Source organism: Phascolarctos cinereus, unplaced genomic scaffold (assembly GCF_003287225.1).
Source record: "Phascolarctos cinereus isolate Bilbo 61053 unplaced genomic scaffold, phaCin_HiC Scaffold_2;HRSCAF=192, whole genome shotgun sequence".
NCBI lineage: Eukaryota > Metazoa > Chordata > Mammalia > Diprotodontia > Phascolarctidae > Phascolarctos > Phascolarctos cinereus.
This window is the reverse complement of record NW_027555625.1, coordinates 346,736,760-346,762,195: the sequence shown is the minus strand read 5'-3', so window position 1 is coordinate 346,762,195 and position 25,436 is coordinate 346,736,760. Positions and strand designations below refer to the sequence as shown.

Here is a 25,436-nt window from a genome sequence, read left to right as displayed (position 1 = left end):
ATCTCTTGCTTTTATCCTGTGACAATCCTGCCTATTTCACTCTTTTTTTTTTCTGATGACATCCATTACTTTCTTTCATAAGTAATTCTGTTTGTGATATTTTGCTATGTACTCACATCTACCATGGGTGGATCTTCATTGTCCTTTAGGTGATCCTAGTCTTTAGTTTTTATGAGGTAGTAGCGTTTCATGTGCCACAGTCATACAAACCCTTTAAAGGATATTGACGTCAAAAAGATGGGTCTTTTTTGGGGATCCTCAAAAGAATTTCGCAAATTTCCCGAAGGCATCCTTCCTGGCTTTCTTCTTCTTCTTAAATCCTCAGCTTAACTCATTGTCCATTTGCAATTTTTATTCAAGATATACATACTGTGGGGGCAGCTCTGTAGTTTCTCTGTCCCATTGCATATTATAATCTGGGTGATAGGCATTCGTCATCCACTTTTTCTCCCCTGGATGGATCATTATTCTTGTGACTTGTTATATCCCTCTACTTCTCTTCCAATATCAACTCAGTGAGGGAATTGATCTGGTTTTCATTAAATCTTTGTACATTACTACTAGCACTGGGCTTAGTAAATTGTAGCAGTCACTTATTCAGCATTTTTTTGAGTGAATGAGTAGAACAGCCTTTGGTCACAGTGTCACAGAATGTTATGGTTGGAAAAATACTTCAGAGCCAACTGGTCCATACTGGGAAAGAATCATTTCTGTCATTGACAAATGGCCAGCTCATGGTACCAGTGAGGGGGAACCCACTAAATCCCTTCCTTTGATCCAGAATTAAACGTGAGGCTAGTTTTCTTGGAACTGATTCATGAAACTGGAAGACTGGTTTGGTAGGTGGCTTCCTGAATTGAGCACTGGGCTTAGAGTTAAGAAGACCTGAATTTTATCTCCACTGTAGATGTTTACTGTGTGGCCCTGGGCATGGCTTAGCCTCTCTAGGCCTCAGTTTCCTCATCTGTAAAATGAGAATGAAACCTGGCTATTATGAAGGTCAGTTGAGATTATGTATATATATGAAGCGCTTTGCAAACTTTAAAGCACCAAAATAATTCTAGCTGTTATAATTATTTCCTTTCCCAGGGCTGGAATCCCGCCCTGGATTCCTTCCTGGGCCTTCACACTTGTTAATGAATGAATGAAACTAAAGGAAAGGATACCTTTGTAATGTAAACAGTTCCCTTCCTTTCCCAAGATAAAAGGGCTTTCTTTAAGCTGATTCCCTTCTCACTCCCCTTGGTTTTCGCCTGGGCCTCCATTTGCTTGCCTGGCCTGCTAAGTGGCCAGGTACCTTTCTAAAGGTGTGCCACTAAACCTGGGAACTGCTGCTGGTCTTCTTCCCCTGGTACAGCAGCTGATTGACTGAATGGTTCAGAAGGTTTCCAAGAGCACAGGTGACTTCCTGTTGGGCTCAGCATGCTTAAAGGAGTTCCCCACCTTTCTCTCCCTTTCCTCTTCTGCCACCTTGGCTCCTGGTACCAGACTTCTCGCCTGCGCTAGTAGATGTTTCATCTGGGGTAAAATTTCCTACGGGGAAGGAAGTGAGGATGGGAGAGGCCTGGCAGAGTGAGGCCAGGCCTTGGGCTTCAATACTAGGACCAAAGCCTTCCTGCTTGGGAGGGGTGTTGGGCGGGGGAGTGGTAAATTTTGCTTCCTTTTGAATGCCTGAGGGTGAGTGTTTGTAGTGGTGTTTGGGTGGTGTGCAGATACCCAGAGATAATAGAGATAATAGGGATTTGCTTCCGTAATGAGTTTCCTGAACAATAAGTATAATGTTCAATTTCTTTTTGTTACAGATGGAAGAAAAGAGGCGAAAATACTCCATCAGCAGTGATAACTCAGACACCACTGACAGTAAGACCTTTAATTCAAGGCTTTAAACATGATAACTAAGCTATTCACCTCAAATTGGGAAGACATTTGAATAATTACTTTGCTGGGGTGGGGGTGGGGGTGGGGGTGGAACTGCCCTAGCTGGGTGGTCACTTGACCGTAACTTGTACCTGGGCTTCAGTTCTTTACAGAAGTTTTTTGAAAAAAAATTCAAAAACCAAAAATCCACAAATGGATGCTGTGTATCAGCTTACACTATGTTCTGGTATCCAAGTTTGAGTCAGAGTAGACCACCACACAGAACCGGCCTGTCTAGGCTTCGAGGAGGGGGAGGTGGGGAGGAGTATGGGGAGGAAGGAACAAAGGGAAAAGTGGAATGGAATCAATAAGCATTTATTAAGCACCAACCCTGTGCTAGGCCCGGGGAAATAGATAAAAATAGAAAAGTCCTGATCAAGGACGTTATATTCTGTGGAGAAAGGGGATGGGTATACATAGAGGCATATAAAAAAATACAGGGTGATTTTGTAAGGGGGAAGGTACTAGCGCCTGCGACAGAGGAGAGAGAATCAGGAAAGACTTTGTAGAGGAGGTTATGTTGAATTAGGCTGACTTTTGGAGGAAACTAAGAATTGTAAGAGTTCTCTGCACCCCAGAAACAGTTGTTTGGATTGAGGGAGGGACTGAATAGTTAATACAAATTCTCCGGACCACAGCACTCAGTAGGTTCCCTTTTTTAGAAGCCTGGTACCATTAACGGAAGGGAGCACAGCCCCTTCATCTCAGAAGAGAAAAACTGAGGACCGGTCAAGCAGTCACAGAGCAAAAACAGAGACTTTCCTACCAATGGTTTCATGTTGTTTTAAATAAAACATTTTGGTATTGTGCTGAGGTATCAGCTGCTGAGGGAGAACCCCGTGATTAGTCGAAAGTGGTGATTGGAAATCTCTTAAAAATCACATGATAACAATAATCCTCCTCGAGTTATTAAAAAAAAAGCCACATTCTGGTCCTTGTAGAGTATCTTCTGATTTACCAAGTTCTTACAGTGATTAGGAGTGCTGGATTAGGAGTCCTGGGACTTACTTGCCTTCTAGCCTCAAATATGCCTGTAGCCTAGAGCAAGTACCTTTATTTCTCTGGGCCTCAGTCTCCTCTTCTGTACAGTTAGGGCTAGAGGGCCTCTACACCTTCCAGCTCCTAAGGCAGGCAAGTATCAACATCCTCATTTTTGTAGATGATGAAACAGGCTGAAGAGTGAACTGTTTGTCCTGGGTCATCTGAAGCCATTGAGAGAGAGGACTGCAACTCACGGGAGCTTCTGATTTCTAATGCTGAACCCTTTCCACAACACCATTCATCTGAGTGTAAAGCCCACAGACTTCAGGGGTCTTGAAACTTAGCAATCAGAGAAGTTTGGATAGAGGAAGGCTTTGGAGCATTGTAAATAAGTGAAGTTGTATCTGTGAGCCAGAGGCATCAACTGAAGAGAATCCGTCTACCTCAGGAAAGAATACCCCTGCAGCTCTCACTTTTCACTCCAGTTAGGTTAGCCATCTTTTCCTCCCCTCCCCCTCATTTCCCACATCTCAATAGGCCCTTTCTTCCTTGATTTACTTACCTAAGTCTCTCTGTTCCTTTCAGGCCCAGATCAGCCAGTCAACAACTGGAAAAGTTTGGGAGCCAGGGGAGAAGAAGCAGACTAAAAAGCTTTAAAAAGCCAAGTAGAGGATTTTATATTTGATGCTAGAGAAGATACAGAAAGATGGGGGTGGGGTGAGGTAACCATGGTCAGACCTGAGCTTTTTAGAAAGCTCATTTGGACATCGGAGTGGAAGATAGATTGGAGTGGGGAGAGACTGGGGGCAGGAAGACCAAGCAGTAGTTTAAGATGTTAGAAATGTGACACTTGAGGTCTGGAGAGGGGTCAGGGCTGGATAAATAGATTTGAAAATCGTCAGCAGAGAGATGATAATTGAATCCATGGGAGTTGGTGCTGGGTGCATATTGGGTACACAGAAATGAAAGGGGAACACTGTCCCACCACCCTTGAAGAGTTTACATTTCACACACACACACACACACACACACACACACACACACACACACACACACAACACACGAAAATTGAAGGATGCAGAGATCATTTTCCACTCAGGAGTTGGCTTCATGAAGGCAACAGCAGGAGTCTGGCCTTGAAATGAGGGCTTGGGAGAGTGTTTTCCAGGTATGGGCAGTCTTACAAGAGGTGCGAAAGGACAGGATAAGGTGGGGAGTAGTGAAACAGTACAGACGTGTAATGAAAAACAGAGTTTGTGAAGGAAGGGTAGGTAGCATTTAGATAGGTGGGAGCCTAGACTTTTTGCTTTATCTAGGTTTGTGCCTGGTCCTCTGGCCCTCAGAGCATTAGACCAGCTGGGCTCCTGCCTAGACGGTGGCAGCTTCATATGGCCAAAGGAGCCTTGGACTGGAAGGGGGGAAGGCTGTGCTAGCCCCTCACTGTATTGTGTGAAGTTAGGCCATTCACTACCCTTCTGGTTGCCCCATCCTTTTAATTAGGGATTTGCACCAGATAATCTGAGGGGACTTTTAACTCTGGGACTTGGATTCCAAATTGTACGTGCCTCTTTGGCCACAAGCCAAATTCTCTTCTCCTAAAATAGAAAGCTTAAAGATTTAGTCTGAGCCTGTGATAGTCTGAGGCCTCAGAACCTTTATCTCAGTAGACTTTGATATTCAAGCTGAATGAAAAAAAACCTTCTCCCTCCTACTACTGTAATTGGTTACAATTGTAAACAAAACTTTGACCTTTTTTGATGGCTTTACTTAGTAGGAGAAGGAAGTATTGTTATGGTTGGTGGGAGATTTTTTTGCCCTGTGGTAGGAACTTAGTTCAGAGAAACTAAATGGAAACTTTCTGATTGTTGGGTTTTTTTTTTTTGATACCTCTGAGTGGATTATGTATGGGAAGATAGGAAATTTCTGAATGAAGAAGTTGTAAAGGTTCCCACGCAATTGTTTTTCAGAGGTTGGGGAGCTAGAAATAGGTTATTTCCTAACTGTTTCTTTCTCCTCTCAAAGCCCTCTCTCTTCCATCAATGTTTGGGTTCCTAGCATGACCTTAAAAGGAAAGAATAGTGGCCCTAGAGCTATTTCAAGGAGCCTCATTGCCAAGGTGTACATTTCGGTGATTGCCTGCTCTGCCATATTAAAGTGGACACATGTAGTCGAACCTAACAAGTATGCCAAGTCGTACCTCCTAGTCCATATTTGGGAGCTGTATCCAGTTTTTAACTGGATCCTTCTGATCATCCTCAAAAGGACTGTGGGATAGGTTAAAGGGGAAAGACAGTATTTCCATTTCATAGATGAGAAGACTGAGCCATAGGACAGGGAAAAAGTACTTCACACAATCACGGAGAGGTCTGAGAGTAGCATAGAAGACCTAATTTTTCTCGAATCTTCAGCTGTCATCCCAGGTAACTGAAGATGGTGGTGGGAAGAAAGGCACGGGATATGTAGTGTTTTCTGAGTCTTAACTTGACAGATCAGCATTTAAGGCCCAGTTGGCCTCCAGCCAAGATCCTATGTTTCTCTCTGTCTTTGTGGTGTCTAGTTCACAGGAAGTTCAGAGTTTCCAAAAGCTGACTTACACCTTTTGGTTAGTTGCCGCTCCCCTGGTTTCCCCAAAACTAGTTTTTATTATTCCTTGGGAATAAATTGCTGTTTAACTTGGTTTAAACTTTAATGTTTAGGCAACTTTTAATATAAACTCTACTTGGTTTAGCCGTAAAAGGTTGGTGCTGTGGCTAAGGTTGTTACTGTTGGGATTACAGGCTCCTCTTTGTCCAGGGTTGATGATTTGGTCTTCCAGGTGGTTTGGGGCCCTCCGGAAGCTTTCCAGGTCTCTGTGCTGGGGAGCCATCTCCATGGATAACCTTCCCTATTCATTCTTTCTAGGTCATACCACCTCCAATTCAAGATGTTCCAAGATTCCCACCAACAAGCCCAGTTGGCCCAGGCAGAAAGAGAAGAAGCCATCAGAGGTGTGTCTGATTTCCTCTTCACAGTTCTCTGGGGACGAAATCTCCCTAGTCCCAGGGCTGTAGCTAGAGCTGGAACAGGGGTCATTTTCCCTGAAAATCAAGAGAAATAGGGAAGTGTCAGCTTATAGCAGGCCCAGAAACTCTTCCTAGTTCAGAGGCCAGTATTAATCCTACAGAGTATTCATTCATTCATTCAACAAGTCCATGTGGAATATTTGTCATGGAATGGGTTTCATTAATATTGCCCGGGGAGGGGGGGGGGGGAGGGGGAATGATGGTATGTGGAAGAAGGGTAAGACTTGGTTCCTGCCTTAGCAGAGCTCCCAGAATGGTTGAAAACATCCAGCATGTACAAAAGAAATAACTAAATAACTTAAACCTTGCATATATTTAGTACCAGATGAGGTCCCCAGGCAGAAGCAGCTGTGGGCTAATGGCCTGAAAACTCAATTTAGCGTCAGAGAGCCTAGGTCTTGGCTCTGTTCTTGCTCAGCCTTAAGCAACCTCCTTGGGTTTGTTCCCTCATCTGTAGAATGAGGGGTTTGGCCTGGATGATCTCTAGCTTCCCTTCTAGCCATGAAGCAAGTGTTTCGGGGGGGGGTAGGAGTTAGGAGTTTAGGGGAAAGAGAGGTGGGCCTTAAGTGGCACAAAAACAGAAAGGGAACTTTAAGGTAGCCTCTTAGGCTGGGCATGCAGTTCTTTACTGAAAAAGAAGAAGTCATATTTTCCAGCCAGAGGGAGGATAATCAGGGAGGCATTCTCATAATATATTAGAGCGGGGAGGGACTTTAGAGTACACCTGGTCCATCTTCCTTATTTGACAGATGAAGAAACTGAGTCTCAGAGTAAGAAAGGACTTGCCCAAAGTCACACATTAAGTCATTTCCAGAGCCTGAGCTAGGACCCAGATCTTGATTCCCAGTCGAAAGGTTTTTTCATTAGGAATTTAAGCTTAGCCCAGGAAAGGGGTCATGGCTCTGTTGCCTCAGTGCAGATCTCATCCCACTTGAGACCAGAAAATGCCTGAAAGGGGAGGTTGAGGCTAGTCCTGAAGAAAGCCAGAAGTTCCCTGGACTCAGCAAGCTTGTCTGGGAATTGGGTATCATCAACAAAATTTTGAAGGAAGAGATAAGTTTGACACTTGGGGCCTTGTATTCTTCCTGGTGATAGAATGTCAGAGTGTGGGGGTGGGGGCGAGGTGGGAAAGGAAGGTGTTTTCTGAGCCTTAGCCTTTGGCTGGAGGTCAGAGGCCCCTCTCCTCAAGTTGACACAGCACTCATCAGAGTGATCTCATCGGAGCCTTAACAACACTTTTTCCCCTTTTTATATCTGAGTCTCAGAGATGTTGACCTGTTTGTGATCACAAAGCTAGAAAGCTAGAGGCAGAATTTAACCTAGGTCTTCCTATTTCTAAGTCTAGAACTTGTCTAGCTCTCACTTTGGAGACTGAGTACACTCTCCCTTCCCCAATTTTATACATAAAAAAACAAACCCAAGGGGGAAGTGACTTGCCCAAAGTCACAAAATTAGTAACTCCTGAGATTCAGTTGACTTAAAATCAAGGTTTCTTTCCATCTGTCTGCATGGTCATAGAGAGCCAGTGTGGTATAGTAATGGTAGACTTGGAGTCCGGAAAACTTGGGTTGGAATTCCTTCTCAAACACTTCCTGGCTGTGTGACTGTGGGCTTGTCCCTTAACAAGCTCTTAGTTTCCTCATCTGTGAAATGAGAGAGAATATTAGCATCTATCTCATAGGGTTGTTGTGAGGATCAAATGAGACAGTAGCATCATAAATCTAAAGCTCACAGGGACCTCGAAGGCCAATTAGTCCAGTCACCTCATATTACTGATGAGGAAGCTGAGGCCCAGGGAAGTTGTGTGATTTGCCCAAGGTCACACAGGGTAGTAAGCATCAGGATTGGTATTTGAACACAAGTCCTTTGACCCTAAAGCCAATGCTCTTTTCACTGTAGAGCACTTTGTAAACCTTAAGATGGTATATAAATATTAACTATTATTAGTCATTTAACCTCTTAGGCTCTGGACTTCCAAGGAGAAACTTCAGCAGTTAAAACACCAGCTCTCCCTAAGTCATTGTGGGAGAGAAAGCTGGATTCTCCCTGTGGAACTGATGGAGGAAAAGTATGCAGGAGTATTGTAATAACAGCTCATTTTTATGTAGTGCTTTCAGGGTGACAAAGCATCTTCCTGCACATTCTTTCATTTGCTCTTTACTACAGCCCTGTGAGGTAAGTAATGGAGCTGGATAAGATGAGTAAACTGAGGCTCAAAGTGACTTGCCAGAGATCACAGGTATAAGTGAAGAAGCTGGGATTCAGACCTGGAACTTGTGACTTCAAAATCAAATGGTTTTTTTTCCCCCCACAGTCCCACAGCTCTGATTTGTTCTTAGCCCAAGTCCCCAGGTTGATTTTCCTAGTCTTAATCATAGTTTGTACTGTCTAGAAGCTTCTTCTTCCACATTCTTCTTACTCAACTCCAGATCCCAATCAGGAGACACATTTTTCCAGGTAACTTGTCATGGTTCAGGCAGAAACATGCAGTTCTGTATGAGAAACCTACCTAGCACAGTGCTAAGAGGCAGTTCAGTGTTTATTGATGGGAAGCTAGTGAAAACAGATAGGAGGTGGGAACTCAGCCTTCAGAGGCAGTTCTTCCCCTAAGTTTTTCCCTACCACCCACCCTTCCCCTACATCTAGCCTCTCCTTTTTCTTCTCTATAACTTGTGGTGGGCCAGGGAAGGTGGGAGGGTGATAGGAAGCCAAGAAAAACATGAGAAAAATAGAGAGATAACAGCCTATAGGGGAGCAGTGAATGACATTTTAATGTGAAAATTGCCTGAGAATAGGCATGGGTCTGTGTGGGCATGTGCCAATTATATGCAAGCAATGCTAATTTTTCCTAACTGCAGCAAAGTCCTGGTATAACATGCTCCGTCCCCCCCCCCACCATAGACCAGCTCCTTTTTGCAGTAAAAGCCTGATGCAGCTGAGTAGGCTGTGTGAGGTGGGTACTGGCCCCTGCCTTACAGAGAGGCCTTATTATGTTTCATATGACTGGTTTCAATTCGATTCTATAAACATTTATCCAAGGTTTCTTCCAAATCTAAATCTTGTGATCCTGTTAATCACCTACTCTATGCAAAGCAAACATGGGGGATATAAGATTCACATAGATAAGCACTCTCCAAGGCAATTTGAGGCAGGGCAGGGGAAGGGAATGATCATTTCTATAGCACCTGCTATGTGCCAGGTGCTGTGCTAAACACTTTAGAGATGTACTCCCATTTGATCCTCACAACAGCCCTGAGAGGTTGGTGCTGTTATTATCCTCGAATTACAGTTGAGGAAACTGAAGCAAACAGAAGTTGAAGTGACTTCCCCATGGTCTCACAGCTAGTAAGTGTGTTTGGCTGCATTTGAACTCAGGCTTTCTTAACTCCAGGATCAATGCTCTATCCACTGTGCCATCTGGTTACCTAAACAGTAAGGGAGGGAGTCAGGAAAAATTTCATGCCTTGAAGGCACGATACGGAAGGGGCACATAGCAGGCATGGTAGTGGCATTGGACAGCTAGAAATCCAGTTTAACTACAGCCTAGAGTGCTTGAAGAGGAGGGATGGAAAGGTCTGGGACACAGCAGGAAGCTAGATTGTGAAATTCAGGCTTCTCTGCCAGCCTTGCGGCAACGGGGGAGCCACTGATGGCTTTTGAACAGGATAGGGATGTGTCCACGTGGTTGAGGAAGATTATTTTGGCAGCTGTGTAGAAAACAGGTTGGAGAGGGGAGAGACTGGAATAGCACCTTCAGAATGGTCTTCATCGGTAGCCTAGGTGAGAGAAGCGAGAAGAGCTGGAACAAGGCTGGTAGCTGCATAAGTAGAGAGGAGGGTGGATAGAATGGACACGACTTGGCAGCTCGTTAGATATGAGTCATTAAAAGAGAGTAAAGAGAATGATTCCAAGCTTAGGAATTTGGGTGATTAGGAGGAGGTGGGGATGCACTCAGCGGAATTTGGGAAGTGAAGGTGAGAGCAGCTCTGGGGGAGAAGATAGTCTCTCTTGGGTATGTTGAGGTTGAGAAGTCTAGGAGGCACTCTAGTAAAGGAGAGAGATTAGGCTTAGATAGAGTGTTTTTTTGGAGTTTTCCGAAGGGATAACATTTAGGGTTAGGGTTATTAAAGGGGAGAGACAGAGAGCGTTTCATATGGGTTGGAGAACCAGGCAAGGATAGTATCAAGGAATCCAGGGGAGGGAAGACCATTCAGGTGGACAACAGTATCAAAAGGAGGATGGAGGCTGCGAAAAGGCCATGTTAAAAGATCATTGATAGCTCTTGAGAGAAGAGCTTCAGTCAGGGATGGGATCAGAAGCCAGACTACAAAAGGTTTACAAAAGTAAGTGGGGGACTACAGAAATAGAGGCAGAGAATTTAGCTGCGAAAGGGAAGAGATATAGGATGATAACTTGAGGGGATGACATTGTAAGGGAAAGGGTTGGTTTATTTATATTTTTTAAGCTAAGAGAAACCTGAGCATGTTTGTAGGAGACAATAGATAAGGAAAGACTGAAGATGAGAGAGAAGGAATGATTTAGGAGCAAGCTCCTGGATAAAACACGATGTGATTCTAGGTATCAGTAGAAGGATTGACCCTGACAAAAAGAAAAGCTACCTCTTCCTCAAAGATGGGAGTAGAGGAGAAGAAGAAGAGAACTGGTGAGGATGTAGGAGCATTTTGACAAACGGCATAGGCAGATGAGGGGGCTCACAAAGTATGGGTTCTGTTTCCCTTGGTAAAGAAGGTGAAATCTGCCACAAGAAAAGGGCATTTGGAAGATTAGGCTTTGAGGGACTAAGACGTTTTGGAACAACCACCAAGGAGAGGAGGATAGAGAATCAACAAAAATAGAAAAGGATTGATTGGTTGTGACTTTTTGGAAGGAAATTATAGTGGAGATTGTTTCTTAGGGCTTAGTGAATACATACAGCTTTAATGACAAAGGTAGCATGGAATAGTCAAGAGATGAAAGAGATTGGTTGTGAACTCCCTCTTTTTCTCTTCATCTCATAGCCTATTTGACATCATGCTCCACTAACTCCTCCTTTACTCCAGTCTTAGATGAAGAGATGCCTTTCTCTTAGACATAGCCAAGCCTTCTACATACATCCTGTAGCCCCTTCCTGTCTTATCTTTAAGGGGTTGTCCTGACCATCATCCTTTCTTTAGTCTTCAGTCTTTCTCTTTCCACTGGTTCCTTCCCTTCTGCCTCCAAACATCCCCAGGTCTCCCCCACCCAGAAGGAAAAAAAAAATTTCAGTAGGTTCTACTATCATCACTTCCTTTGCCTCATCTGTCTGTTTTCTAAATCCTCTGCATATCTGTTTCTGATCTCACCATTCTTCTGCCACTTTCTCTCTAAAGTTACTGGTGATCTCTTAATTGCCAAATCTAATGGCCTTTTCTCAGTCCTAGTCCTTCTTAACCTCATTGTGGTATTTGACACCATCAGGTGCTACCTTTTCCTAAATAGTCTTTCCACTTTGGGTTTTCATGACCTTGCTCTTTCTTGGTTTTCTTTCTGCCTGTCTGACCTTTGTTTGATCATCACCCATGTCATGCTTCCCAAATTTGAATGTATCCCAAGGTTTTGTCATGGGCTTTCTTCTCTTTTCTCTCAGTCCTTTCTCATTTGGTGACCTTATCAGTTCCACTGGGCTTAATTATCTCTAAGTAGGCAACTCCCAAATTTTGTGTATGTATGTAGTTTTATCCAAGACCTAAGTCACTAACTGCCTATTGGATATTTCACCCTGAATGTCTCTTAGGTATTTCAAATTCAATCTGTTTAAAAGAGAACTCATTATCTTTCTTTTTAAAAATAATTTTTATTGATATCTTGTTTTTTATATCACTGGAGTTTCTCCCTGTATCCTTCCCCAGCCCTCTCCAAGAGGCATCCCATATCACAAAGAATATTTTTAAAGAGAGAAAAAAGAAGAAGAATTAAGAGGAAAACAATCTTCAAAGTCGATAATTATGGTAAAAAAAAAAGTTTGAAAATGTGTGCAATGTGCCACAATAGTGGACCTATTACTTTTGCAAAGGAGTAGGCCTGGGATATCTTCTTATATCTCTTCTTTGAGGCCATTTTTGTTCTTTATAATTTTACAGCATTTACTTTTTATTGTTTTATGGTGGTTCTTTCCATTTGCATTGTTGAAATCATTATGTATATCGTGTTCTTGTCTCTGCTTAACTTCACTTTTCATTAGATCATGTAAATCTTTCCAGGCTTCTCTGTTATTCATCATTATTCGTACAGTAATGTTCCATTATATTAATGTACCACAATTTGTTTTGCCATTCCCCAATCTAAGGGTGTTTATTTTGTTTCTAATTCTTTGCTACCACAAAAAGTGCTGGTATAAATATTTGGGTGTATATGGGGCCTTTCTTCTTATGATTGATCTTTTTGGATTATAAGACTGGTAGTGAAACCTCTGGGTCAAAAGGGCATGGGTATTTTAGTCACTTCATTTGCAAAATTCCAAATTACTTTCCAAAACTCTTGTAGTGATTCACAGAGGCCCAAACAATACACTAGCTTTCCTGTCTCCCCACAGCCCTTCAAACATTAATTGCTGGCATTGCTTTCAATTTGCAGGTTATGAGGTTAAACCTCAGGATTGTTTTGGTTTGCCTTTCTCTTGTTAGTTATTTAGAGCATTCTTTCATATAGTGGTTAACAATTTCCAATTCCTTTGAGAACTGTTCGTATTTATTGAGGAATGGTTTTTGGACTTATATCAATCTGTTATTTGTTTATATATCATGAATACTAACCCCTTACCTGAGAAATTTGGTACAAAAATTTCCCTTCGCTGATCTGACTGCTTCCCTTCTTGTCATAAGCGCATTAGTTTTGTTCATGCAGTTTCAAGTAATCAGTTAGCTATTTAATCTTTTGCAATTGCTTCTATCATTATTTGGTTAAGAATATGTCTCCTGCCCATAGGTATGGGAGGTATATGATCTACTTCTCTTTTGATTTTTTTTAATATGATCTTTAATATAAAGTCACATATCCATTTTGAATTTATTGTGTAGAATATTGTGTAGGTGTTGATCTAAGCCTAATTTCTGCTAGACTGCTTTCCAGTTTTCCCAGTTGATTAAAAAAAATCAAATAGAGAGTTCTTTCCTAAGTAATTTAAGTTTTCCAGTTATCGAACAGTGTGTTACTGATTTCCATTGTTTCTAATTCTCTTTTGTAAGGTCTCTTCCATTGTTCTGCTTTCTGGTTTTTTTAAACCAGTACCACCAAATGGTATTGATTCCTGCTTTATAATATAGTTTGAAACCTGAAACTGCTATTTTTCTTCTTCCCTGACTTTTTTCATTGTTTCTCTTGAGATTTTATGTTTCTTTTTTCTTTTTTAAGGCAATTGGGGTTAAGTGACTTGCTCAGAGTCACACAGCTAGTGAATGTCGAGTGTTTGGTCTGAGGCCGGATTTGAACTCAGGTCCTCCTGACTTTAGGGCCAGCGCTCTATCCACTGCACCACCTACCTGCCTCTCTCTCTCTTGATATTTTAGATCTTTTATTTCTCCAAACAAATATTGTTATTGTTTAAGTTAATGAAAAATACATCTTTAATAGTTGTCATTATTATTTTTATTGGCATGGCCCAGCCATGAGCACTAAATATTCCTCCAGCTATTTAAGTTGTTACTTCTTTAAGGAGCATCTTGTAGTGTAATCTACACAAATATTTTGTGTGCCTTGATATATTGATCCCCAAATGCTTTATGTATTTTGTAGATATTTTCAATGAAATTTCCCTATTATTGCTTTTTGGATTTTGTGATTATTCTATAAACATGCTGTTGATTTTTGTGGATTCATTTTGTAAGGCTGAAACTTTGCTGAAGCTCTTGTCTCAATTAGCATCTTTGCAGATTCCTTAAGATTTTCTAAGTAAAACATGTGAATTGGAATAGTTTTATTTTCTCTTTTACACCTTTAATTTCATTCTCTTATTCTAACTGCTTTTGCTAGCATTTCTAAAATTATTTCAAATGATGATGCTGAGAATGGCCATTCTCTTTCTTTATTTCTGTAATTTTTGGGAAAGCTTCTAGTATGTCCCTATAGAATATTATGCTTGCTTTTGGCTTTGTGAGGTAATTTTTCTGATATTGATAATTTCTTCAGTGCCTGTACTTTATAGGGTGTTTTTTTTTTTTAGTATAAATGAGTGTTATACTTTGTCAAAGGCTTTTTCTGCATCTCTTTATATAACCATGTGGTTTTGGATGCTTTTGTTTTTTAATGTGATTTATTATGGTGATTGTTTTCCTAATATTGAAACATCTGTCTATCCCAGTTATTAATGTGACTTTATCATAATAGATTATTTCTTGGATAAATTGCTGTCATCTGACAGGTTTATTAAAAATATTTGAATCAATATTCATTAATGATACTGGTCTATAGTACTAGCACCTTTGCATTAACCTCCCCTGGCTTAGGTATTTATATGATATTTGTCTCATAAAAGGAATCTGTTACAGTGCTTTCTTTCTTAATTTTTGAGAATAATTTGTATAGTATTGATACTAATTGTTTAAAAGTTGGTTAGAATTCCTGTGAATCCATCAAGATGAGCATTTTTTTTCTTTGATAGTTCATTTACAACTAGTTTTATTTCTTTTCATGAGATTGGATTATTTAATTTTTTAAAAAATTGATCTTTTAAAACATTTTGGTCTTCTGTAGTTTAGACTTTTTAAAAAAGATATTCCTCTGTTTCTTTTTTGTGAGCATATATTTGCATCGTAGGCTCTGAGTATTCTGTTTTTAGGGGGGTTGTGGTGATTTCACTTGGGTTTTGTGGTGATTTCAGCTTTGTTCATTTGTTATTTTGTTGATTTGATTTTTTGCCCTCTGCTTTTTAATCAGGTTGGCTGAAGGGATCTCAATTTTGTTAGTCTTTTCAAAGATCCAGTCTTAGTTTTGTTTATTATTTCTAAATTTTTATCTTATCTATTTCTCCCAATTTTCATTATCTCTTCTTTTGTGCTTATCTTAGATTTGTTCATTTATTGACTTTCTAATTTTAAAAAATGCATATTCAGTTCATTAATCTTTTCCTTTTCTATTTTGTTAATGTATGTTTTTAGGGATATAATTTTTCCCCTGAGGACTGCTTTAGCTGCATCCCAGAATTTTGGTATGTTGTTTCATCATTATAATTTCTTTTCATATAATTATTGTTTCTATGATTTGTTCTTTGACCCACTCATTATTTAGGATTTCATTGTTTAGTCTCCTTTTGGCTCTGTGTCTTTTGCTTGTGTTCCCTGAGCTCTTACTATTTTTATTGAGATATGGTCTAGAAAGGATTTATTTACTATTTCTGTATTTTTTACATTTATTTGTAATATCTCTTTGCCTTAATGCATGGTAAATTTTTGTAAAAGTTCCATGTGGGTACTGAAAATTATGTTTTGTTTTGTTTTGTTTTAACAGTACCATTTAGAAGATACCAGAAGTCTTTTAGCTTTGCTTTCTTCAGTTAGGCTCAGTTCTGTATTGTTTATCTTTTGGTTAGAGACAGATAGACAGACAGACATTAAAGTCTCCTAATATTATTGTGTACTACCTGTGTCTTCTTGTAAATCAGTTAATTTTTCTTTTACAAATTTAGATGCTAAAGCATTTGGAGCGTTTAAGTTTAATATTGGTATCAGTTTGTTGTCTCTGGTTCCTTCCAGCATAATGTAGTTTCCTTGTTCATCTCTTTTTATGTTATGCATTTGTGCTTTGTGTGGTAGCATGATTGCGACTTCTGCTTCTTTGGATTTACCTGATGCTTAGTAAATTTTATTCCAGTCCTTCATTTTTATTCTGTGTGTATCTTTGCTTTGTTAAGCATATTTCTTATAAGCAGAAAGTTGTGTAGTTTTGTTTTCTGACCTAATCTATCACTCTTTTATCTTATTCAGTTGTTTAATCCATTCACATTTAAAGTTGGGTTTATTTCCCCGCATTTGGCATATGTGTTTGTGTATTCTTTTCCAAATTAGAATTTTGCAGTATTTTGCTTCTTCAGTTACTTTTGCTTAATTTACTTTAGAGCAGTCCTATTCGTAGACTGTCTTCATTTCATTCCCAACCTCCTCCCTCCTATTTATGAACCTTTTCTCCAGTTTTTGAGTTTTACTTATTGTTTTTTCAACCTTTTATCTAGTTGTCTAATTCTTCCCTTTTCTCTCTCTCAGTTAAATAGTCAAGTAAGGTGCTTCTTTCTCTCTTCCCTTTCAAAGTGTTTTGTTAGTTCAAAATTTTTATTTTCTGCGCCTTTTTCTAAAAAAGGATTTATTTCTATTGTTCTCTTTGTTAATTTCCTTTTCTTTTTCTGTTCTAGACTTTTTTTTTCTTTCTTTCATGGTTTGTATATATTACTGCCTTGTAGCTTTCCCCTCCCCACTTTTTTTCTGTTGTAACTCAACTCTTAGAAGTATCAATACACAAGACAAAGAAGACAGAAGTATTGCTCCCATGGTAGAAATTTTTCAGTGTCCCTGATTGGATAGTTCATTACTACCCGATGACTTCCCCATGATCATTTTTTCCCATTTTCCAGAAATGGGTCCGTACCTTTTCATCGTCTAGGGTGTCTCTAGGAGTTCTGATACTCTTCTCCTGCGGTACATGCCCATGGAGGTACAACACTCACTTAAAACTAGTGGTTTTTCTAAGAATCAGCCAAATCCCTGCAGATTATTCCCATTTTAGGTCCCCATCTTTAAGGTATACTTTTCTTCTCCATGGGAGTGTTCTTCAGTGCGACCTCCTCCCTCTACTGAATCTAGATTTCCCCCTGTTTTTTCTTTTGCTTCAGTCCTTCCCTTTGCGATCTGACCCAAAACCCCTCTTCTTCCTCAGAGACCACAGGAGTTATTTTCCTCCTTGTCTACTATTGATTTCATTAGCGTATATCATACATTCCTATCTCCTTCCTCTCTTCTCCTCTTCTCATTTATGACCTCTCCTTTTCTGCAGTTTAATTCCATAGAAAACATTGCTGCACCTATAGGAGAAATATTGTGAGGTTTAGTCTACTGTGTTTCCTCTCCCATCATTCCTCCTATTTAAATTCTGCTTTTAGTGACCTCATCTTGTTTACTTCTAGAGAGAACTCTCTTAGTGGTCCCACCTTTGTTGTTGTTGCTGTTTTTAACCCAATAGATAGATGTCTTTCTCTTTCAAGTTTTTTTATTTCCTTTTTTTCTAGAAGTATATTTTTTCATCATTTACACCTTCCTTGGTTGCTGTGTTTTTTTTTTATCTTTCTTGTGTTTTCTGGATGTTTACAAAACAAATAATCTGTTCATTTCTCTTTTTGTAGGATTACTTCAAACGATTCATTTTTCCTGAACATCTGTCTTTTTTTCCTCAATAACTAGACTTAAGTTTGCAGGTTATGTAGCCTTGGGTTGTATCATGAGATCCTTAGCTCTTTGGAACACATTATTCCATTTCTTTTTGTCCTGTTCAGTAAGTGCAAAATAGCAGTTTGTTGTTCACGTTTCTTTTCTTTTATATTTATACTCTCCTGGTGCCTTGGAGAATTTGTTGCTTGCCATTGTAATTGTTTAATTTAGCCACAATCTGTCTTGGAGTTTACAGCATACTCTTTCTTGTTTTATTTTGTTTTTTTCTGGAGGCAATCTGTGGATTCTTTCCATTTGTACTTTGTTTTCTGTGTTTAGAAGTTCTGGACAGTTTTCTTGTATTACAGTTTTCAGGGTTTTTTAAATTTGTTTTCTTCTTGAGACTTATAATCCCTAAGTTTTCACTATCTATCCTGTATTCAAGATCAGTATGTTTTGTTTATTTAGAGATTATGTGTTCTTATCATATTATTGCTTTTTGCTTCTCTTCCAGATTATCCTTCACTTCTGTGTATTTGTATTTCTCTCTTTTGTTTCTTTGGAAAGCATTGCTATTGTAGATTCAAGTTTTTCTTGCCAATTTTTTTTCTTTTTCATTTTCTAAAATGAGTTTTAAATTGGTAATTTAAAAAATAACTTCTGTACAGGCTACCAATTCTGCTTGCATGATTATTATTTCTCTCTTGAACCATTCAGGAACATCTTCATGTATTTGTTCTGTTGGGAATCCACAGTGTCCTCTGCCTTATCAGGTGTTGATTTATTTTCCCGTCTTGTTTTATTCAGAGATGTTTGGACTTCCTGGAGACTATCTTCCCTTCTGTTACTAATATTTTCCTGTTGTTTTATCTGCTTAAGGTTTTTAACTTACAAGATCTTTCATATTTATAGTTTTTTTTGTCCTTTATATCCCCCTATTGCTCATTTTCTGACTCCTTCCCTTTTGATGGTGATTTTCCTCAAGGGCTGGAACTCAGAGTTGTAGCAACCACTTCTTATGCTAGGGAATTCACTTTTCAGCAGTTTAATTTAAGTCCCTGCTCCAAGTGACTTCTGGGCCAATCCTTTTTCCTTCTAGCCCAGTGCTGCCTCACACAAGCTGGCACCCTCTGTTCTTTGGCCAAGTACTGCTGCAGTATAACAAGCCTGTTGCCATCCCAAGCAGAGCCATTTTCTGCTTTTCTATAACTTCACCTCCTACTCAGAGGGTTGTGTGTGGTAGAGTTGAATTCTGTTGCTTTTTGCCATAGAATGATGGGGTGAGCCCCTTGATAGAGGGGTATGCTAGTAGAGATTTCAGCATCAGCAAGGAAATTGCTGAGTGGTTTCCAGAGCACAAGTCTGTATCAGCTTGCCAGAAGCTAGAAGCCAGAGTGAATGAGCTAAGGATTAGGGACTAGCTTTATCTGCTGTTCATTCATCATATTTTTCCCTGTTAGGCTTCCTGGTATCCTAAACTGTGAAGACTTTATCTCTTTCTCATAATTTTTATTTTGAAGGGTTTTGAGAGGTTATTAATAAAATCAGAGAAAATGTCTAGTCCTCCGTCTTGTTGGTCATGGGATTTGGATATAGAAATATTTTACCTCAAACCCACTGCTCTTCTGAGGTTCCCTATTTCTTTTCTTTTTTTTTTGAGGCAATCAGGATTAAGTGACTTGTCCAGGGTCACACATGTCTGAGGCTGGATTTAAACTCACATTCTCCTGACTCCAGGGCCAGTGCTCTATCCACTGCAACACCTAGCTGCCTCTGAAGTTCCCTATTTCTGTCAAGGGTACCACCAGTCCTTTAGGTCACCTAGATTCACACTCTCAGTGTCACTGGACTCAGCAGCTCACTCATTGTCCCCTCACACATTTAAGCTATTGCTAGACTACACCTTTTTATTTTTGTAATATCTGTCCTATTTAAGTCCCCTTTTCTTTATTCCCAGGGCCGCCACTCTAGTTTACCCTCTCTTCATTTCTCTCCTAGACTATTACTATTATTTCTAGACCTCATAACTGGTCTCACTTTCGTGAGTCTTTCCACTCCACAGATCTGACTGTTGCCCATACCCCACCTACTCAGTAAAATCCATCAGTTCCCTGTTGCAACCAGGACCAAATATAAGCTCTTCTGTTGGCCTTCAAAGCTTTTCATGACCTGGCCCCAGCTTTATCATGCATAACTCCAGTGCATGCACTCTGCAGTCCAGCCAGTCTGGCCTTCTTAACATTCCATCTTCTACACCCTCTCTAGGCATGGAACACACTCCCCACTAAGCCCTCTTAGAATCTCTGGTTTCTTATAGAACCCGTTCAGCTCCAGTGTTGTCTTCCAAGCAGAATCTTTCGTGGTCCTCTCTCCCCTCCCCACAGCTGCTTTTTCAAAACTCTCCTACCCCCACTATCAAGATTTCCTCACATGTGTGCTTTGCGTGTGTTTTGTATCTACCTATGTCACTGGAATGAGAACACAGGCTGCTTGAAGGCCTGTACTATTCTGCTTTTTGTCTTTCCGTCTCGAGTGTTAGTACAGTGCTTGGCAAGTAGCACAATGCTCGTTGACTGGTTGAAAGTAGGAAACCTAGCATTGATACTCTTTGTGACCTTGGGCAAATGCTCAGTTTCTTTATCTGTAAAATAAAGAGTGTTATGGTTTTATTTAGTATTTTATTCCTTTTTGTGCATTTGTCTTGCTGAGCTAGAGATTTGTTAAGTTTATAAGAAAAATGATTCTCCAAATATATAAATAGACTAAAATTAGAAGGTTGGACCAATACAGCATAGAGGCAAGATTTGAGGGCTAGAAGTCAAAAGATGAAGGTTTTAGTCCTTCATTCAACATTTATAGAGGCTTACTATGTTCAAAGTAATAGGCCAAGCTGTGCTATAATTTCCCCAAGGCATCTGCCCAATTCCCAATCTCTTTCTGGAGTGATTTGCAAATGTAAGTATATGCTAGGAAGGCCAAAGTAGAAGAACACCCTCCTTTCCCCAGGAAAGGTACTTCATCCCTGATTTTCTTCCTCCTCTGCAACATTAGTAACTTTCCATTTAACAATGGGTAAGTAGAAAAAGTGCTAGATTGTAAGTAGCTCTGCTACTACCTTGCTTTTTGAAGCAAGGTAAGTCGAATGCTTCCTCACTCGGGGCTGCAGTTTCCTGATCTGTAAAATGTGGATCCCTAAGGTCACATCCACTCCAAAGTTTTCTTGAGTTCTGTGCATCATTAACATCCTGTTGATGTCTTATGGGGAGCTGTGATTTTTGTTTTGTTTTTGTTTTTTTTTAGGTGGTAGGATAGAAAAGCTCTTCCCAGAGAATAGAAACTTCTAACTAGGGTTGGATCCCTCAACTTTGCTACCCATTCTGGTGCCCTTGGCTTTTCAGGATCTAGGATATAAAGCTTGATGTCAGGCTCACTCTTTGACATTGTAAAAGACAAACATGAATATTATGAGAGACCTCCCTTTTGGAGAGAGCTGCTAGTTAAAATATTTGACTATGTGAGACAGCTTAAATATAGTTCTTGATAGAGGTGAGGTTCAACTATATGATTTGGGAACCTTCCCCAAGTACCATCAGGTGACTTTGAACTACATACCCTCAGGAGTAGAGAGCAAGCATTTATTAAGTCCCTAATGTATGTATAGCCAACCCTATGTTAGGCACTAGGAGAAGTACACAGATTAATTATACATCATCCCTGTTCTCATGGAGTTTGTAGTCTAGTAGGGAGAGTAAGGCACAAACACAGATGAGAAGCTTATTCTATCTTAGGTATTTTGTTGGAGCAGTATAAAGTGCTGTATTATCAAGCTATCATTGAGGGATGAAGGAAGGCTTCATAGAGGAAGGTGGCATTTGGATTTTGCTTTAAAGGATGGGGAAGGATTTAGCAGGCAAAGAGGGAGGAAGATAAACATTCCAGAAATCAGGAAGAATAAGCTTTAAAGCCATAGGAATTGTTGGTTTGTGGGGAGCGTAGAGTATGTGGAGGGTAGAAATACAAGGTAAATATAGAGAATTATTGGGAGAGGAGTGGGTTAAGTTCTTTGAAGTAGGCTAGATCAATCCTCACTAAATAGATTTCCAGTGGGAAGGTACCTTTGGGGTCATCTGCACCAACTCCCTCATTTTACCAGTGAGGGAACTGAAGTCCAGAAGAGCTGAGTAATTTGTGGTAAGAATCCAAAGAGAGATTAGAATTTCTGGCTTGTATCTCAGAGGCAGCGCAGTGACTTGTTGGGGGTGCGGTGAAAGGATTCTTGTTTAGATTTTGTGATTTGGAGGAGGCCATTCTTTGCAGATGTTAGGAGGAAAATAGGACACCAAGCTTCTGGTGACCTCTCCTTCTTCTGACCTCCTCCAACCCTTGTCTGCAACACTCTTTTGGCATTGAATCAGGCGCTGTCTCATAACAGCCTCGCCTCTACCATTGTTTGAGTCTTTGATAAGTGCTTAGAGGGATGTACTTTATCTCTGTGTGTAGGGCAGGAACCAGTTTCCCTTGTGATCTCCAGGGCTGCTTTTCATGGAAATAGGCACTCTGGAAAGATTTGTTGAATATTAATAGCAATTACATAGATAGTACTTTGCCTTTTACATGGGTGATCTCATTTGAGCTTCTCAAATACCCCATGAGGTAGATACTATAAGTGTAATTTTACAGGTGAGAAACTGAGCCTCAAAGAGGTTAAATGACTTTCTCCAGGTCAAATAGCTCCAGTGTGCCAGACTTGGGATTTGAACCCAAGTCTGGGCATGACTTACGATCTAGCACTTTTTCTACTTACCCATTGTTAAATGGAAAGTTACTAATGCTGCAGAGGAGGAAGAAAATCAGGGATGAAGTACTTTTCCTGGGGAAAGGAGGGTGTTCTTCTACTTTGGCCTTCCTAGCATATACTTACATTTGCAAATCACTCCAGAAAGAGATTGGGAATTGGGGAGATGCCTTGGGGAAATTAAAGCACAGCTTGGCCTATTACTTTGAACATAGTAAGCCTCTATAAATGTTGAATGAATGAATGAGGATCTGCTCTTGATAAATCCATCTGGCCCTGAGGCAAATTACCAGCAGTCCTCAGATCCATCAATCAGGCAGGCGTTTATTAAGTACTTCCTCTGTGCCAGGGACTATACAGTGTTCTGGGTATACAAAGGTAAAAATGAAATAGTTCTTGACCTCAACGAGTTTACATTCTGCTGGGGGAGATAGCAGCTACATAAATAAAGTTATCCCTTCCACATTGCAGGGTTTAGGGGTATGGTGCTCTGCGATCTGGAAAATCCAATCCAAGTAAAATTTTTTGGCCCTCCCTTCATACCAGAGAAGAAGTCTGAATTTTTGTTTTTTCTTTTTCTTTTATAGGGTGTTTACAGTATCTTATTGTAAAATTTGGGCCAAGTATTTGGTCACAGGATCTGTGTCATCTGCAGCTTCCACAAAACTCCCCAAAATTCCCATTTAATTTCTTACGCTAGTCCTCAGATATATTGAAACATCTCGATGTGGAAGGGATAACTGTGAATGCATACAAAATAATTACAAGGTAATTGGGAGTTGGGGCAGGGTAGGGAGAAATCAGAAAAAGTCTCAGGGAGGAGGTGATGTCTGAGCTGGACTTTAAGGAAACGAGTTTATAGCAGGTGGAGATAAGGAGACATTCCAGGCATGGAAGATAGTATTTCAGCGCACAGAGAAGGGACTAGAGGATATGAGGAACATATTGTGAGAGGTCTTGTCTCACTCATCTGTTCTATAGAAGGGGAAGAATATAAAACAACTTTGGAAAAATTGGTTGGACCCATATGGTGAAGGGCTTTAAATGACAGAGGAACGTGTATTTTGTTATAGACGTAACAGGGAGCTCCAGTTTATTCATCAGGGCAGTGACATGGTAAGTAAGCCCTGTACTTTAGGAATGTCAAGTTGACTGGGGTTTGGAGGAGGAACAGCCTGAGACAAGGAGATCATTTAGGAGGCTGCTAATTGGTTGGGGGGGACCGTGAAGTTGTGAACCTTGGGGATTGGAAGGATGGTGGGGCATTTGACAGAAATAGGGAGGTTTTGGAAGCGATGTGTGTTTGGGGGAAAAGAGAATTCATTCTGTCTTGGACAAATAATTACAGTAGTTGACATTTACAGAGTGCTTTCCATCTATTATCTCATCATCCTCATCACAGCCATGGGAGATAGTAGGTAAATAGCACAAGAATTATGTACTGTAGGGTTGTTGTTGTTTTGGTCCAGACTGTACCTTCCTTCAGGGAGCATGTTGAACAAACTATTATGGGGAAGGTAGATCAGCCACTAATGGTCTTAGAGAGTTGCCAGGGGCATTGAGAGGTTAAGTGATTTGCCCAGGGTCACACAGCCAGGATGAGTCAGATGTGTGGGCCTCAAACCCAGGTGATGGGCTCTTTCCTCTCTGCCAGCTTCTCCCATCCTCAGCATAAGACGATATGTAATAAATAAAACTTTGTTGTAGAATTTAGAAACAGAGAGATCAGTGGGGCCTGGTATGGTCTGAGAAACCTTCCTGGAGATGGGCTATGATCAGGGTCTTGTACGATAAGAAAGATTTGAATAATCAGGGGCCATCTTTTTATGGTAATAATCACATTCTGCCTTGCAACTGCCTTTACATAGTGCTAAAAGGTTTGCAAAGCACTTGACATATCATCTCATTTGATCTTCACAAAAATCTTATAAGGTAGGTGTTATTATTCCCAGTTTACAGAGGAGGAAACTGAGGCACATAGTGGTTGAGTGACTTGCCCAGGGTCACATTGCTACTAAGAGTCTAAGTTAGGATTTTAACTCAGGACTTCCTAAATCCAGGTTCAATGCTCTATCCATTTCATGACCCAAGGACTGCACTTGAGATTTTATTGGTATAGAGAACTCTTAAATGAGGCAACTCCTTTTATAGATAAACGTAAGTCTGTACCTTCTTCAGTACCCCATCCAGTGTGTCTCAGGTGGGCTTGAAGCTAGACTTTCAGAGCTCCAAGGACAGCTTTTGATCCACTCAAGCCCCTTTCCCTTTCAGGACTTTAGTTTTCTCATCTGTGTAAATGGGAATAATAATTTCAGTTCTCTTCCTCTTTGGGTTTGTTTGGGGGTGGCATGAAGGAACAGGTGCTGGGCCCTCCCAGGGGAAGGTTGTTTTGGTCTAAGACTGTAAGACAGAAGGGAGAAGGTATGCGCTGGGCTGTCAGACCAGACGAGACTGAAATCCTGCCTCTCTTCCCCACTTTCAGACAATCTGTATGGACAGATTCAGTCCCCTAATCCGAGGGAGGAAACAGGTGTCTAGGCCAAGGCTGGCAGGAGGAAAATATTTGCATGGGACAGAAAAGTCCCCTGATGCTCTGGTTTCTCAGATCAGCACTTTTCTCACTTTCCCCATCTAAAATTAGAGACCATTTGAGTGGTTGTGAAAGTAAAGGTACCCAGATTCCAGGGGAGGCCCTGCTCCCTCTGGCATGTGCAGGGCCCTAGATATGACTGCATTGTTCTAGAATTAGGAGGAAAGTGCCCCACAAAGCCCACCAAGGAAAGATAATAAGTGACTCAACCTTTCCTTAACTTATTCATTAGAGTTCATTGAGCATCCTTGGATTTCCCCTGAAGTGGTCTGCTGTGTGAGAGACAGCCATAAGATTTGGAGTCAGAAGACCTGGTCTCAAATACCAGCTCATTCACTAATTACTGTATTACCTTGGTTAAGTCTCTTCCCCTTCTTTGTCCTTGCTTTCTTTTTTTTTGTTTTTTTGTTTTTGGTTTTGTTTTTTTTTTTCAAAAATAATTTAGTCTCTTATTTTATTTTATTTTTTCTCAATTATGTGTCAAACATTTTTTAACATTCATTTTTTAAAATTTTGAGTTCTAAAGTCCCTTTCTCCTTCTTTCCCTTCTCCCCTGCTTGAGAAGGCAAGCAATTTGATGTAGATTATACAAGTGCAGTCATGCAAATCCTTACTTTCTTGTCTGCAGAATGAAGCGTGTTTGACTGGTTTCCCCTGAGGTCTTTAACACTTTAGAGTCTATGACTTATCATTCAGTGACCTCA

At 40.4% G+C, this 25,436-nt stretch overlaps 1 protein-coding gene across 7 annotated transcripts in view; it reads left to right on the top strand.

Annotated features, from left to right (window-relative positions):
• JADE2 (jade family PHD finger 2) overlaps positions 1-25,436 on the top strand; it is a 197,889-nt gene that overhangs the window by 21,466 nt on the left and 150,987 nt on the right. For 6 of the 7 annotated variants that reach the window (XM_020991214.2, XM_020991216.2, XM_020991217.2 and 3 more), the window contains exons 2-3: positions 1,803-1,860; positions 5,800-5,885. In XM_020991214.2, coding sequence (XP_020846873.1) covers positions 1,803-1,860; positions 5,800-5,885 — 144 coding nt within the window. Of the gene's footprint in view, positions 1-1,802; positions 1,861-5,799; positions 5,886-15,091; positions 15,142-25,436 lie in introns of those variants that run through there. The other variant, XM_078150358.1, reaches the window with a different exon arrangement.